At 37.3% G+C, this 17,212-nt stretch overlaps 1 protein-coding gene and 1 long non-coding RNA gene across 2 annotated transcripts in view; one reads left to right on the top strand and one right to left on the bottom strand.

Moving 5' to 3' along the window:
• Positions 1-7,371, bottom strand: part of LOC121877934 — a 13,183-nt gene extending 5,812 nt beyond the window's left edge. Inside the window, exons 1-2 of the long non-coding RNA XR_006091065.1 lie at positions 7,295-7,371; positions 2,696-2,792 (exon numbers count right to left, since the gene is read on the bottom strand). This is a non-coding gene — a long non-coding RNA (uncharacterized LOC121877934). The remainder of the gene's footprint in view (positions 1-2,695; positions 2,793-7,294) is intronic.
• Positions 7,372-9,290: 1,919 nt separating this feature from the next.
• LOC121877928 lies at positions 9,291-16,051 on the top strand. Its single transcript, XM_042383889.1, has 9 exons — positions 9,291-9,379; positions 10,311-10,400; positions 10,855-10,925; positions 11,223-11,484; positions 12,330-12,487; positions 12,826-13,056; positions 13,810-13,995; positions 14,630-14,820; positions 15,237-16,051. The coding sequence occupies exons 1-9, from the start codon at positions 9,307-9,309 to the stop codon at positions 15,328-15,330; spliced, it is 1,356 nt and encodes a 451-aa protein (XP_042239823.1). The 5' UTR covers positions 9,291-9,306; the 3' UTR covers positions 15,331-16,051.
• Positions 16,052-17,212: the final 1,161 nt, after the last annotated feature.

Here is a 17,212-nt window from a genome sequence, read left to right on the forward strand (position 1 = left end):
GAGTGTGGTGGGGCTGTAGTGGTGTAGTGTGGTAGTGTGGTGGGGGTGTAGTGGTGGTGAGGTGGTGTAGTAGTGATAGTGGTGTAGTGTGGTGTGGTGGTGGTGTGGTGTGGTGTGGTGTGGTGTGGTGTGGTGTGGTAGTGGTGTAGTGTGGTAGTGGTGATAAGACTAAGTTAAGTATTATCAGAAGCGTCATCACTCGAGTCAGATGAAGAACCCGCCTCAAAAAAAAATTAATTACATCAACGTCATCAACTAATGCACACTGACGGAACAACATCTGATTGGCTGACTCGCTAACCAATCAGAAACAAGTCGCCATCCAAACAAACACCACACGAGCGAAAAATAATTTGTGTTTTTTTATCAGGAATTATTATCAGTTATCTCGCTCATTCATCAGGGTTTAAAGCGACTGAAACACGAAGCAAAATAATCGGACGCGGTCATGTGTATATATGTATGTATGTATGTGTACAGTATGTATGTATGATGTATGTATGTATGTATGTATGTATGTATTGTTATCTAGTTCCATATTACACTACATTCTTAGAAGATTACACGATTTGTCTACATACATACATACATACATACATACATACATACATACATACATACACACATACATGCATACATACATACATACATACATACATACATGGGGTCAAATATTACCATTCACAGATAATTTCATAAGAACTTGACATTATTTTCTTAATTGTTGCAGTAAATTCTAAGAGGTTTGGTGCTGGTGTGGTAACATTGACAACCATCAAGGGGAGTGGTGGTGAAGATGGCAACACTGATGCCTCAATGACTATCATCAATTATTGACAAACATTCACATGGACACAACCTTCTCCTTCCTTCCTTCCTTCCTTCGTTCCTTCCCCCTCTCCTCCCTTCCTTCCCCTCTCCTCCCTTCTCCCCCTACCTTCCTTTCCCCCTACCTCCCTTCCCCCTCCCCTTCCTTCCTCCTCCCTCCCTTTTCCCCCTACCAACACCACCACCGTCAATATTATCTTTAATAATGTATAGTACTGTATACTCTCTCTCTCTCTCTCTCTCTCTCTCTCTCTCTCTCTCTCTCTCTGTTTTATCTCTCGTCTCTCACTCTTATTTTCTCTCTCGTCTCACTCTCTCTCTTGTTTCACTCTCTCTCTCTTGTTCTCTCACTCTCTCTATTTACATTTTTTAAATTCATACGAGTGTCACCAGAGAGAGAGAGAGAGAGAGAGAGAGAGAGAGAGACTAACTACCAGAGTAATAGTAAGAATAACTACCACGTGTTAATAGCCAACGTACACGCACACACAAGACCTCACAAAATACCCAAACTTTTACTTTATACAGGACTATTTTGGTCGAAACCTCAATTTTACGGTAAAAACTACAAAAATACTTAAACTTTTATTCTGTGGAAAGTTATTTTATACTTTTATTCTATACACACGAGTATTTTGCGGTCTGGTACACCACTCACTAATGACTGTATCAGGGTACAGTATTTTATCCCATCAAAAGCATCTCCACTCATTACCACGAACCAATGTTGAGTTTTAATTCGTATCCGCTATATAACGGACTTGTGTGCTCATATAACGGACTTGTGTACTCATATAACGGACTTGTGTACTCATATAACGGACTTGTGTACTCATATAACGGACTTGTGTACTCATATAACAGACTTCTGTACTCATATAACAGACTTCTGTACTCATATAACGGACTTGTGTACTCATATAACGGACTTATCTATCTACATAACAGACCTGTCAACCCATATAATCCGTTTGATGGGGTGGTCACACACACACACACACACACACACACGAGTCTCTCAGTAACTATCACCTATCCAGGGCGCCTTACTCCTCCAGAAGCCCCGTCAGGTGATGGACACAGGAAGGGGCCTCAAAGCCTACCCTATTGTCCCTATTCTCTTACATCTACTCTCTCTCTCCCTGAGGTATTGTTCCTTCCTTCCCTCCTATGGTGTACACAGATCCTCCTATGGTGTACACAGATCCTCCTATGGTGTACACAGTTTCTTCCTATGGTGTACACAGATCCTCCTATGGTGTACACAGTTTCTTCCTATGGTGTACACAGATTCTTCTATGGTGTACACAGTTCCTTCCTATGGTGTACACAGTTTCTTCCTATGGTGTACACAGTTCCTTCCTATGGTGTACACAGTTCCCTCCTATGGTGCACACAGTTCCTTCCTATGGTGTACACAGTTCCCTCCTATGGTGCACACAGTTCCTTCCTATGGTGTACACAGTTCCCTCCTATAACACCCTGATGTAAACACTAGCCAATGAGAACCTGTAAACACTAGCCAATGAGAACCTGTAAACACTAGCCAATGAAACCGTCGTATTTACCTCCCATACAATTTTCAGGACTTTAATTATGATAAACACCTATGAATGCTTCAATTAATCCGGAATTTAAATAAAAATAATTAAATAAACAAATTTTTGTCGGTGTGATTAAAATTACCTGATGTTTAAATTTAACTTTAATTAACAAGGCGTAATTAATAACAAAGGTGTGTAATGAGAGAGAGAGAGAGAGAGAGAGAGAGAGGATGGGATGGGTGGACAGATAGATGGATAGATAGATATATGGATAAATAGATAGATAGACAAAATCATACACAGACGTACAGACAGACACTCACCGGGGCTTGAAGCTGGAAGTCGAACCTGGTCCCTCTTGGCGGGAACCAGTACTGTTACCACTCATCCACGGCGGCCTTGCTGACGTCACTAATACACCTGTAATTAGTGAATGACCTTAACTTCATAAATCGCTATTCTGTAATTTGTTTATTCTTTATTAACTATTTCCTTATAATAGTTAAAATCTATTATTAAACTAGCATAAGACTGAGTGGTGGTGGTGGTGGTGGTGGCGGTGGAGGATGATGGTGGTGGAGTGTGGTGGTGGTCAGCGGCAACACAAGATGTCAACAAGACGGTGGTCACTCTCCCACCCACCTATCCTCCCTCCTTCCCACCCCCCTTCCCTCTCATCCTCCCTTCCACCCCACCCTTTCATTTCCCTATCCCTCCCACCCCATCCTCCCTCCCATCCCCGATTCTAAACTTTGTCGAGGAAATTCGCTGTTTGATGCCTTTGTGTGGTAGAGACAGCGTCCTTCCCACACCACAAGATGAGGCGATTGTGTGTCTATCTCTGGAATGGGTAATACCGGTTACTGGTCTACTGGGAATACTGGTGAACTGATAATACTGGTTATTGGTTTACTGGTTACTGGTGAACTGATAATACTGGTTATTGGTCTACTGGGAATACTGGTGAACTGATAATACTGGTTATTGGTCTACTGGGAATACTGGTGAACTGATAATACTGGTTACTGGTCTACTGGGAATACTGGTTACTGGTGAACTAAGCATAAAAGTTACTGGTAAACTGGGAAAACTGGTCACACTATAGATAAAACCAGGAACACCAATACTAACAAAACTCACTTAAAAATAAATAAATAAAAAATAAAATAACATTACAAAAAATTCTCGTATATAATGAAAAACCGAAACAGAAAATATATGGATTTTTTATTCATTTTTGTTTTGGCGCTAACGTAATTCCTGTCAACACGAATGATAGCAGCAAGAGTTTTAACCTGTTGATAATTAGGCTTTCAGGACCCCCAGCTGCTCACCACTTCGTTCATTAGGTGTATTTTTGGGTTTTTCTTTTTTTACATTTGCAAAATTATCGTAAAAAAACACGTTAAACTTTTTTAATTATTGATTAGATGAATACGTTATGATTATTGACTGGGGCTATACGCAAAAATTATAGTGATATACGCAAAAATTATTCTGTATACGCCAAAATTATTGTTATATACGCCAAAATTATAGTGATATACGCCGAAATTATTCTGTATACGCGAAAATTACTAGTATATGCGCCGAAATTATTCTGTATACGCGAAAATTACTGGTATATACGCCGAAATTATGCTGTATACGCAAAAATTAATTATATACGTCGAAAATTATTGTTATATACGCCAAAATTTTACTGTATACGCTGAAATTATTGTTATATACGCCGAAATTATGCTGTATACGCCCTAATTATAGCTGTATATTACAAAATTATAGACTATTTGCTAAAATTATAGCTATATACGCCAAAATTAACTACATACAACAAAATTATAGACTACGCTAAAATGATAGACTGGTTACGCTACCATTATACTGTTAACACATGCCAAGATTATACTAATTACATACGCCAAGATTATAGATTACATACGCCCTTGAATACACAGTCTTAACTACACCAAAACACGTCCTGTACGAGTGAGTATCCGAGTAACATGACTTTTAAAGACACCTTGAAATAGATACCTTGAAATAGACACCTTGAAATAGACACCTTGAAATAGACACCTTGAAATAGACACCTTAAAATAGACACCTTAAAATAGACACCTTAAAATAGACACCTTGAAATAGACACCTTGAAATAGATACCTTGAAATAGACACCTTGAAATAGACACCTTAAAATAGACACCTTGAAATAGACACCTTGAAATAGATACCTTGAAATAGACACCTTGAAATAGACACCTTGAAATAGACACCTTGAAATAGACACCTTGAAATAGACACCTTGAAATAGACACCTTGAAATAGACACCTTAAAATAGACACCTTGAAATAAATAAATGAACCAGAACTGAATCAACGAAAAATCAAATATGGAGGAAAATTATTAAAAGAAATATTACCTAAGAACATAACTCTCTCTGCAATGCAACCAGATTATATATATTATTCAAGTAAATATAATTATACGTGAAAAAAATATTAATTAGGTTCTTGTTAAATAAAAAAGTGGTTTAAGTACACATTAATAACAGCGAAAAAAGTATTATTTAATTATATGATGACGTTACACTCCCCGAGTTACCATAACGATAGGAAAAATAACGATATAACCACAAGAGTACGATATACACCCAGTTATCGTAATCACTCTGGCTTATGTACCTACCTAATGGATTTAAAGTACAGGAAATCGCTCATTATCGAAGACATTATGCGATAAGAGCAGAGAGTGGAGGCTATTGGGCTGTAGTGTTGCTCTTATCAGCCTTCTGTGAGGTATTGGGAAGCCTAATCACTAAGATCCAAAGTAGAATCGTATTGGCTCATGGATCTCACCCAATACGTATTTCAAGCATTCAATTCGTCTTGTATTTTGATGTTAGGGTGGCCAGGGAGGGGATCACCTGAAGATTAAACACCCCCAGCTTATTTCACCTGAAGATTAGACACCCTAGTTTATTTCACCTGAAGATTGAGACACGGGGGGTTAAGTTAGGTTGTGTTAGGTTAGGTTAGGTTAGGATATCTTAAGTTAGCATTAGGAAGGCGAATCGTCAGGTGAAATAAGCTGGGTGTCTAATCTTCAGGTGAGTTTGGACAGACGCTGAACTGATTTCTAGCATTCAGCAGTTAGCGGGTTCCTAGACAAGACGACACAGTTATTAAAGGTTATTCTGTATCCATGAGTAAGAGGTAGCCATTACAAGTGTAGGTAATAATCCATAGTGTTCAGATTACTATTACTTTTAGCATTTGAGTTATAATTCCTCTTGAATATAAAAATGGTACTAAGGTTTTCATTGTACGCGTGAGCTCGTGTTGGTGTTCCCAGTAATGTGTCTTATTTACTACTAACCTTCCCTGAAATAGTCTCAAATATTAAAACCATAACGATCTTGTTTCTCTGTATTCCTACGCCTTTAAGAACACGAGAACAATGGCTTCACCTTTTAGTTTTCAAGGGGTTAATTACACTGGAACTGGCTGCTCCACTTAAATAAAAAACACCACAATAGCGGGGTGGTCTGACGCCATAACTATCATAAACAGACTTGTATATAAACACAAATAAACATCAACATTAAAACGATTTAACACTACAAAATTATATCAGAACTATAAACTATTAAAAAACGTATTAAGTATAAATTTAGCTGTTTACTCACCTCACCTAGAAAATCTCCTCATACTAAACTGAACTAATAACACATAAATATATTGCCGCTAATTAAGACCTCTGAAACGTGTTTGTATATTTTCATGAGTGATTGGTAAGTCAATTGAACGTCATCATACCGTGGTTAGTACTTTTATCCCATGGACTATACCAGCGATCCTCTCCTATGCCGTCTCTCGTTAAAATAAACTAATGGCATTGTTTACCTTAATATTTACCGATTCTTTCATCTATTGCTATACTTAACGTTATATTTCATTGATCTTATACGGCTGCATGACCTTACTGAGCACCCAAGCCATGGATTCGTAAAGGTTCAGTGAATTCCTGGTTGACTCTAAACCACCCCGACAAAAAACAAAAAATTACACTGACTTTGACCTTTGACCTTTTACCAAGTTATTCACCTAAGAGTTATTAGCAGATAAGGATCATATGAAGATGACCTCCTCTAACCTAACCCCATCAAGTAGGGTTTGGTTATGTTAAATTAGGTTTGAGTTAGTGGTGTTTAATCATCAGGTGAAATAAGTAATTAAATTCGACTTTTAGGGATCTCCTTTAGTGTCAATCATTCAAAATACGAAAAATATTGATCAGAAGTTGTTGGAACCCCCCGTAAACATCAACAATAATCATGTTGACTTAAGAGTGATGGGGGGAGGGGTCACTAATGCCCTCTGACTGACCTTTCATATTAGTGATGGGGGGAGGGGTCACTCATGCCCTCTGACTGACCCTTCATATTAGTGATGGGGGGGGTCACTAATGCCCTCTTACTGACCTTTCATATTAGTGATGGGGGGAGGGGTCACTAATGCCCTCTGACTAACCCTTCATATTAGTGATGGGGGGAGGGGTCACTAATGCCCTCTGACTGACCCTTCATAGTCCTATTTACCTTAAACCCTTGAGCCCTTACTTGTTCGTTTGACTGTCTTTTAAATCTAGCGTAATTATTTCTTTTCACGTATGAGTATAGTATATTTAATTAAGGAACCACATTTTTGTCTATATTCCTATTTATCTAAAATAAACCGATAATGATTAAAGTTACATACAAGAATAATATATTAATATTGAGATAATTCTGTTTGATATTTCTGGTCGCCTTATATTCTAACCTTCTAATTTATATATATTTTGTGTGTATTTAGACAAATTTAGTTGGATTATATCACCACGTGTCATAGAGGAATTAAAACATCCGCACACTGCCTCACCTGGTAGGGGGAGGGGCGAGAGGCAGCGGGGTGTGAGGAACAACCTGAGGAGGTCCGCACTGCCCGAGGTTCGGCGACACACTGACTCACTTCACGTGTGAATACCTGTCCTGACTCCTGCCTTCCAGTTGCCTCCTTCTGATTTAATCCCTTAATTAATCCCCTATGTTACCTAGTTATAGTAGGAAAAAATGGGGGTATTGGGATTAATTAGAATATAAAGAGACGTTAAAGAATGTCATCGAAGTTAACCAAGTAACTCTGCTATGGGTAAAATGAGAGAAGAGTTTACCTTCCATACATCTCTAAGGTCTTGGCATGTTGAATCTGAAAAATGTACAAAATATATAATAATTCAGAGTTCAAAACATCCCCAATGCCAGGTTATCTAATTATACAAGATATCCAATTCCACATACCAAGGGACATGCTATCATCTACTAACACCTGAGCATTTCAATATATATATATTAACTTTAAATATATAATCACTTCAACCTCGATGTAATTAAACAAAAAACAAGTAGGGCGCGTATTGGTGTCTGAGAGCTCCAAGAATAGTCCAAGAAATGGCTGCTAAGATTCAATGTCTTGAAGTGTAAGAGGATGCACCTGAGAGGTACCAACGGTAAGGAGGCGTATCATATGTCCCAACGGGATGAAGAAACTGCACTAGTTGAGACTGAATGTGAGAAGGACCTAGGTGTGTATGTTGACAATGAGCTGAAGTTCTCGGGCCATTGCGAGAAGAATGTAAATCAGGCAAATAAATTATTAGGTCTTATAAGAAGGTCGTTTAGATATCTAGACGGTCCGTCCCTCGTAACGATCTTCAAGAGTGAAGTGCTTCCCCATTTGGAGTACTGTCACCCCTAGGTCAATGACCTTGTGTCACCCAGTCTGGTCTGGTCCCCGAGGTATGCTAGAGACTGTTAGTAGATTGAAAATGTCCAAAGGAGGGCCACCAGACTGGTGCCTGCACTTCAGCACCTCAGCTACCCTGAAAGATTAGAGCGCCTGAAATTGCCTAGCTTATACTACAGAAGGGCAAGGGGAGATCTGATTGGGGTGTATAAACATCTCAAAGAGCACTACTCAGTTGAGGGCCCTTATCTGGAGCTGGCGGTCGCTTGCCCCACAAGGGGTCACAGCTCGAGGTTGAAGAAGCAGCAAACCCAGAAAACTGTGAGGGTTAACTTTTTCGGAGTGAGAGTTGAGAACTCTTGGAACAATCTACCAGAGAGTGTTGTGACGGCACCGAGTGTGAGCTCTTTCAAGACCAGACTTGACCAACACTGGAACAGGTTCAGATACATTCAGGAGCCGGTGCATGCCTTGTACTTCCCAACAGTGCGTAACAGAAACGTGACCGTTCGCCCAAGCTCTTGGAACAATCTACCAGAGAGTGTTGTGACGGCACCGAGTGTGAGCTCTTTCAAGACAGACTTGACCAACACTGGAGCAGGTTCAGATACATTCAGGAGCCAGTGCATGCCTTGTACTTCCCAACAGTGCGTAACAGAAACGTGACCGTTCGCCCAAGCGGCTAACTAGCCGGTGAAGTGGATAAAAGGAAAAAAAAATTGTCTCTGATGCCCAAATCCATATGGTCAAATGTGGACTACGAGGCAATTTATTTTAGATTATACGAAACAGCAAAATTACCCTAATTTACTAATAAAAATAAACATGTAATAAAAGTATATCAAATAAATAAAGCTTGTGCATAAAATGTTCATGAGGTGGTGTTCTTGTTCGTTGTATTATATTAACATAGTAGAACCTGCCTCCCGGTTTTCTGTCTTGTAAACAATGTCTAAGTATGTATTATGTACTGTGAATAATAGTCCATAAATATCTTTAAGTTTTTCATATTTTATTGCAACGGATATCGATAAAAATATTTAAATTAGTTTGATATTAAAAGTTTTAGAAAAATATACTTAAAAATAAAGATATGAAGATACAAATATTTATGACACAACTCGGATCTAAGAAGTCAAACCAATAACATGGCAGGGAGGGCGCTAAGGCCATTTCTCCGGCATACTGCACATAAACTACAAACACAACCTAAGTTTAATTGTCAGTGTTTGTCTAGCATATTAAGGTTAATAATTCGTATGTGACATTATTGCTGGAGTATTGAGCACAGTTTAGACGTATTATATCTCATTCCTGTTATTATTCTGTATTGACTAATTTTCTGAGTGATTGGTGTCAGTTTCTCCTGTAGAATTCCATCATAATTTATTGAAGGAAATGTGTTATAGTCATCAAGATTCATTCAGGAAGGTTGGGTGATGTTTAGTTGGATAAACAGAACGTGATTTGTGTCTTCTGTGCGTCAATAATTGTGTTTGTATCTTGGCTACAGCAGTACAGTATGTCACATCTAAAGTTACTGTATGTTGGGGCAAAGGTAAAATTATCGTTTTGGTCATGCACATATTTTACGCAGGTCAGAATCATTTAAAACTCATAAAAAAAATAATTTCATCCTGACCTACAAGTAATGTAAATTTGCTGCATGACCAAAACGATGATAATACCAGGGGAAATCCTGCATTGGTTACCGTGTTTGTACAATAATAATAATTTATATTAACTTCAAATATTAAAAGAAATAGAAACTAAACTAGATGATTATTCCAGAAGTCCACAATAAAACTTCCATTTAACAGACATTAATCTGACATATTCATCTAGTCCGTTATATGGAGGTTTTTACTCTCCTATATACTGTAGTCTCTTATGGAGGTTTTACATCTAACAAACCTCGATATAATGGACCGCTCTCTCCCATATAGTCCGTTAAGTAAAGGTCTCACTGTACCAGGTTATTAATGAGTGCTGTACTGTATCATGTAATGTGTAAATAACTGCACTGTACTTTGAATAGACAGATAACTGTGATTTATTTTGGATAATTATGTTAAATTTACCTATTGCAGTATTTTAAAACATCCAGTTGGAAATATTGTAATTCTCATAAGTATCTCTCATTATTTGACAGACTATCGTACCTTCCTCTCTGCCTCTTATCGCTGTGAGGAAGCCTGGAACAAACGACTACAACTCCCTCTCATAGCTGCCATAAAACCTAGTAAGTAATTTTGTCTTGAACTTAGTAGATCGTAAATAAACTTAGTGCAGAATAAGATCATAAATTTGCTTCTTATTTAATAGTTGTTATTGGCAGTACAGTAATCATGTGTTTTCATAATGTTCTCCTTTTTTTATTTATGCTTAAAATCTTTCATGAATCAGTTAGTACGGAAGATCTGTGAATCTGAAGAATTTCCGCCTTTGTTTATTTCACCTAACCTGACCACCCTTCTACTGTTTACGAGGATGAGTTTAGGTAAAGTTAGGTTGGGATTGGTTGGTTTAGGATAGGCTGTTGTGTAGGAAGAACAACAATAGAATAGAATGGGATAGAATAGAATACAATAGAATGGGATAGAATAGAATACAATAGAATGGGATAGAATACAATACAATAAAATGAAATAATACTGTACTGTAAATTAGTTTTATCATAGTTCTTCTCTCACCAGGTGAATACTTCTATGAACTGGACTTGAAGTATAAGCAGGAAGGGAAAGTGAGCGCTATTGATGTGGATCTGGTATGTACTGTCTTGGTCTAGTCATACTCAAATGGGTTTTTTTATTAAGTCTATCCACTCACTGATTTGACTGATGTTTGAGCCAGTTCAAGTTATTTCTGGAACATAATTTTGAATTGTTATATATAGAGTTCAAGGGTAAGGAACTAATTGTTTACATTATATTTCCCATTTTCATGGGTATGGAACTCATTGGTTACATTGTATTTCCAGTTTTCAAGGATATGGAAGTCATTGTTTACATTGTATTTCCAGTTTTCAAGGGTATGACACTCACTGCTTACATTATAATTCCAGTTTGTGAACAAGATAGAAAAATCCGAAGCAGTGGGTTTTGAAGATGAAATCGAAGACTTGATCCACCGCCTCCGTCGTTCACCCGAGACCGTACGAACGCTGCCCTCAACCCCTCATGCTGTGCTGCGCGTCCTGTCAGAGGGAGGCTGCACCCCGACCTTACTGAAACTCATATCCGATCCTCTCAATTATGGGATATTTCCAGATCATTATATATCCAACCTCCTCATGGATACTTTCTTAGAGCAGAAGAATTATACAGGTTTGTTATCCTCTACTTTATGTAAATTAAAATAGTCACTCAAAATATCTTTACTAAATTGTGTTGAGAAAATACAACGCAACAGTATAAGAATTTTGACATTACATGCTACTGAGACAACAGGAGTCGCAGTGTTCATTCTAAAATTCATTGACTACCCCAAGTAAAGATAGGTTTTGGAGTGACTGTACAGTAATAACAAAATGATTGACTGAATTACCAAAAAACAAAAATCAATTCCTTATTATTACTATTTTATTAAGTACATTATGGATGATGTTGGTTCACTGCAGTCATACATTATTATTCATTTTGTTATACGGTTTATTATTACAGATCCAAATTAGTGAGGGTCTTACATTTTAATTATGTCTATCTGTTGACAAGTGTGTGTGTGTGTGTGTGATGGATAAGTAAATCTAAAACATTCACTTCTATGTCAGCCTCTATGAAATATTAAGCTGATCACCTGATAAATAGACACCGCAGCTTATTTTCCCTAAAGATTAACCATCTACATTGTGCATGAATTAGTGATTGGAATAGATTGTATATTACCTAGAGATTGGAATAGATTGTGTGCTATTACCTAGTGATTGAAATAGTGTGTTCTATTACCTAGTGATTGGAAGAGTGTGTTCTATTACCTAGTGATTGGAAGAGTGTGTTCTATTACCTAGTGATTGGAAGAGTGTGTTCTATTACCTAGTGATTGGAAGAGTGTGTTCTATTACCTAGTGATTGAAATATATTGCATATTACCTAGTGATTGGAATGGATTATGTACAGTATGAACTATTATGAGTAAAATGCAAAGAGATATAATTGGACTCTTCTTTCCTCAGCTGCGGCTCGAGTGGCATCAATTCACATGCTCCAGGAAGATTTTGGCTCCTCGTTGACCCAGGCACTGACATTGGCTTCCTGTTATTCCTACGTCACCTCGGAGGAGAACCAACCGTGGGAGGACTACACCCCACAAGTAGAACAACCTGAAGAAGAGGTATGGATCTAGAACCTAAATGGGGGTATTGTCCTCTGTAAATTACATAATGTTTAAGGTATAGGAGTGAGAGTCTAAGATAGTTCATTTGGTGGCCATATCTCCTTCACTTGTCGTGATTTGTCCTTTGTTTTTATCAGTTGTCTTCAGTATAGTATTTAGCTTCTTTTTATCTGCTATATCAATTTTAACGTGGTGTCAATTTTAACGTGGTGTCAATTTTAACGTGGTGTCAATTTTAACGTGGTGTCAATTTTAACGTGGTGTCAATTTTAGCATGGTGTCAGTCTACCTTATGACAAGTAATTATAGATTTTTACGGAACTTTTTTCTTCCAGGTAAAAATTCGAGTGAAATTTCTCCGCAATCCTTACTTCGACGACCACTTTGACTTAAAAGATCCCAATCACATCGTTGGCAAGACATTAGCCTGGCTCTCCCCTCTGATTGGTGGCTCAGTTGGCATTAGCTGTGAGATACTAGGTTGGGCGCTTTATAATAAGTGGAAGGAACTGGATACTGCACTAGACTCAGCAAATAAAGGAACAGATTCAGTTGCTGCATCTGTGGTAAGTGAATCTATTGAGTTTGAGTGATATTAAATCCTCTTATGTGTTTATGATGATTCAGTCTGTATAATAGTGACTTGTTATGAATTAATATGACTCTATGGATGCTAAGATTGTTTTTTGTACTTGTATATACATGTTAAGATATGAGGAGTTATCAGTGCGTATTTCTCCCCCTCGCCTGAGACCTTTTTGTGTCATCTGTCTTTCATTACTTCTCTCTGTTAGTTCCTTTCTTCTTTAACATATCTGTACCTCATAATCCTCCCATACTAAAGTGAAAAGGACCAAATAGCTGTCTGTAGATATATATTCTTTGGGTAACTGTAATATTGATAGTTTGTATTTTATTTTTACCTATTGTATTTTGTCTTTATTATGACCTGTCTAACTATTCATTTGATCAGTGTTGACTATCTCCCTTCAAACAGTCTGTCTTTACATAGCATTCCACTGTTCTTCATAACTTATCTGTGTTTTGTTGACATGTACAGTGCTCATTCTTATGGTTGGGTTATATTTCAAGATGCTTACTTACACTACAGAACAAGATATTGGGTTTGGTTTAATTTTTTTAACTAAGGAAAATATAGAAATTTATAAGATTTTGATTTGATTTTTTATTTACAATTTTTTTTAGACAGTTGTTGGAATTCTAAAAAGTCAAATGTGTCTTTATTATCTCAAAAATGCTTAGAACATATTTGAAATGGACTTTATATCTTGAAGGTTATAATATTTTTTCCTTGACAGTTAACCAGAGTAAAGAACTTCCTTGAAACTTGTGATGATCTTGAGATAAAGGAAAGAATCACATCAGGCATCTTGCGTCTTGAAGCCAGTGGGGATAAGGTAGCCGAACTTGACTTAGGATCGTGTATTAATGAGATGGTTCAGAAAGCTGCCACCGAGGCCGAATCGAGCGATATAAAGGCTCAGGTAAGTCATATACACTTTTTAAACTGTCTACTGTATGGAAGATGAAGGTGTGAGTGTACATGGAAGTTTCAATGTATTTTGGTCCTTTTGTTTGTCATTTTCTTTACTTATCTGGAACTTCTCTCCTATATTCTGTCACTTTCACTACTTTCCCACATTACTCCCCCTCAAAATTAGGAGAGAAATAATGTTAATAAATAGAGGGAGGTGTGATGGAAGATGATGCCAGAGAACAGTATGTGGTCAAGAAGGTGAACAGAGCCAGTGTTTGGAGTGTATTGGGTAGTGACAGACACAGGGTAAGAGGCTTAGAGAGGGCAGAGGATAAGAGAGGGTAGAAGATAGGAGGATTAGAGAGGGCAGAGATTGAGAGGCTTATGGCAGAAGAGGTACAGAAGGCTAAGGTTAGACTGGAGATTCTCATGTTACAACCATTCCTTAGACTCATAGAGGATTAAGGTATTGTAGAGGTGAAGACATTTTCATTCTCTCTCTCTCTCTCTTGCTGGTCCTGTCTTGAGAGGGTAACTATTGTGTTGTATGAGATGGATCTAAGAAAGCAATTTGAATATTAGTTTATTATTCACTCTGATTTTTCTGTAACTCCGATTTACATTATTTTTACTCTGAACAGGAAGATACTTACTTAAGTTGGGAGAAGATAAGGGAAAATGAGTTCCAAGTTCAACTGGACGAGTACAAGAAGCGACAACTACTGGCAGAGATAGAGAGGAAGAAGAAGGACTTGGCTGAGAGAGAAGAAGTGATATTCTTCTTTGACAACAAGGAAAAGTTGGAGATGTTGTTACCAGACACGAGGAGAAAGTAAGTTAGGATATAATTATTGTCAATCATTTTACAGTGAAACCTCCATGTAACTGACTCCTCTCCCCATATAATCCGTTAGATGGGGGTTTCATATATAACGGACCCTCGATATAATGGATTTTACTCTCCCAATAGTCTGGTAAATAGAAGCTTCACTGTATATCACTTAAACTCCAAAAATAAATCCTTGTTATTATCCTTTGCTTAAATGAATGAGGGATATTAAATTTTATCTGTATTATGTGTACTGTATGGTCAGGGTCAAAAGTTTTTAATGGATAACTTTAACCATTATCTGGCGGTAAAGGATCCCCTTACTCCTCCCTCACATGGAACGTTCCTTGATGATGGCTGCCGTTTAAGGGTTTATTCCAAATAAATAAACTTTGCCTGACTTTTATCTTATTTCACAGGTACTACCCAAAGAAGCTGTCACTGAGATACCCAAAAAAGAAGCCCAGAAAGGTGGATGAAGGCTACATTCCTCCTGAAGTCATCCAACGGTAAACATTCTCCGAGTAATGTCATCCGGGAAGCTTCAGTCTCAAGTGCACATTACCAGGGGCTTAATGTACAGAGATTATCATAAGTCCAGAGACATAAGGCAGGTTAAGCTGTTTGTGTTTACTTTATCACATTTCCAAATTGTTTGAAACTGTTTGTTATTAAATGTTTCTCAAGTAGTTTCATTTTGGAAGGATCCAGTTTCAGGTAGGCATTTGTAAGAGTTTAATGTACTGGAGAATTTGAACATGTTAACAGATTCCTAATTTTGTTATGATTTTGAGTCTTGTCAACACAAATGTTTAAGAATTTAAGAAAAGTAAAGATGTTTTGTTTTTCCAAGTGGCCATTAATTCATCTGCTATTGTGTATTGCGCTGCTTCATTATTCCTTTGTACATTAAACTCTTTAACTTAACAGTGTAAACTTGTCTGTAGATTGTGAGTAGTAGTTTTCTCTGTAAAATACCTGTACTGAAAATTTATTTTTTATGTTTTTATTGATTTCTGGTTCATGGAGTTGCATTATTGCAAGACAAGTTAGATTTGCAAATCCTGAGGTCAGCTGAGGAAGGAGTGATTTGGTCTCTGTAAGCTATGCCTTAATTATAAACTTATTAGAAAATGCAAAGTTAAATAGGGCAAATACTTCATTAAATCTACTGGTGAAAATATTCAGAATTGTAAATAAATTTGAGATTTGTAATAAAGTATTTATTAAAGAAGATTTGTTATATTAATGTACTTGAAGTTGTAAGATAGTGATCACAGTATACTGGTGTTTACTGTACAGGGTTCCTGACAAAACAGAGACTGAGAAGTTTACCTCATTATTTTTATATACAGTACAGTAGTTTGAGTTTACTGTACATTGTAACACAGTTGATAATGTGCATTGTCGTTTCTTTGTTGGTATAGTGACAGTGAGGGACGTCTCAAGTTGGAATGTCTTTGTGTGGTATAATTAGTGGACCCAAGATCTGGTAATGGGATCATCGTCCACTATTAACCACAGGGTGCTTGTTGAACCTCGCTAGACTCAGCACTCCTGAGCATCCGTTGATGACACGCTCGTGCTTCCCTCGTAACTCTTTCATGTCTTAGAAGGCATTGTGGAATTCTGGCCTTAAGACCTCACAAAACAAACACAAATGGTTTTCACTGGTAATTACAAACCTTGGCATGAATGTTGCATAGTACAGGTGCACACTCAACAAAGCCTTCTCCAACACCTGGGCCCGATGGACGTAAGAATGAGCAGAATGGGGCTTGTCATCTCGGAATGGTTTCAGATTCTTTGTTCATTTTTCAGATTACATATTGCTTGTAGTGTGCAGGAAGTGTTTGGTGAGTGTGTACATGAATGGATGATGTGTGCAGTATGGTATTTCATATCTTGATGGTCTGCTTCAATGGTCTTGGACAATTATGTTTCTTTATTGTGTAGTAAGTTAGTTGAAACTGAAGTGCCGTGTGGATAAAAATTAGAGGATAAATTAACTGTACCATATGAGTGACTAAGAGGGTCAAAATTTGGGCAAAAATATCAGTCGTATTTTCCATTTATTTAGTTTAATATTTAGACTAAATTATAAGATCTCATTTGTATTCAGATAGCATATATTAAAAAAGCATAAAATGTATACAGTATAGTTAGGTATATTTCCAGTCATATAAAAATTATTACAGTCTTAAGGTTTGATGTTTTATATAATAGAAAATACCATATTCATAACCTCTTGAGCACTAGCAGTAATATAAGCTGATGAAGTGAAATTTGACAAAATATCCCAACACACACACAGAAAAATATCCTTACAATATTCTCAGTACAGTAAAAACACCATAATCAAAATAATAGGAGCTCTAGCCCTTACCAATTATGA

The sequence above is a fragment of the Homarus americanus genome, unplaced genomic scaffold (assembly GCF_018991925.1).
Source record: "Homarus americanus isolate GMGI-L3 unplaced genomic scaffold, GMGI_Hamer_2.0 scaffold30620, whole genome shotgun sequence".
Taxonomy (NCBI): domain Eukaryota; kingdom Metazoa; phylum Arthropoda; class Malacostraca; order Decapoda; family Nephropidae; genus Homarus; species Homarus americanus.

Coding starts and splice junctions, on each gene's coding strand:
- LOC121877928 (XM_042383889.1), top strand. CDS start 9,307: ATGGCAGGGAGGGCGCTAAGGCCATTTCTCCGGCATACTGCACATAAA. Junction 10,401..10,854: donor CATAGCTGCCATAAAACCTA/GTAAGTAATTTT, acceptor TTCTCTCACCAG/GTGAATACTTCTATGAACTG. Junction 13,057..13,809: donor ATTCAGTTGCTGCATCTGTG/GTAAGTGAATCT, acceptor TTTCCTTGACAG/TTAACCAGAGTAAAGAACTT.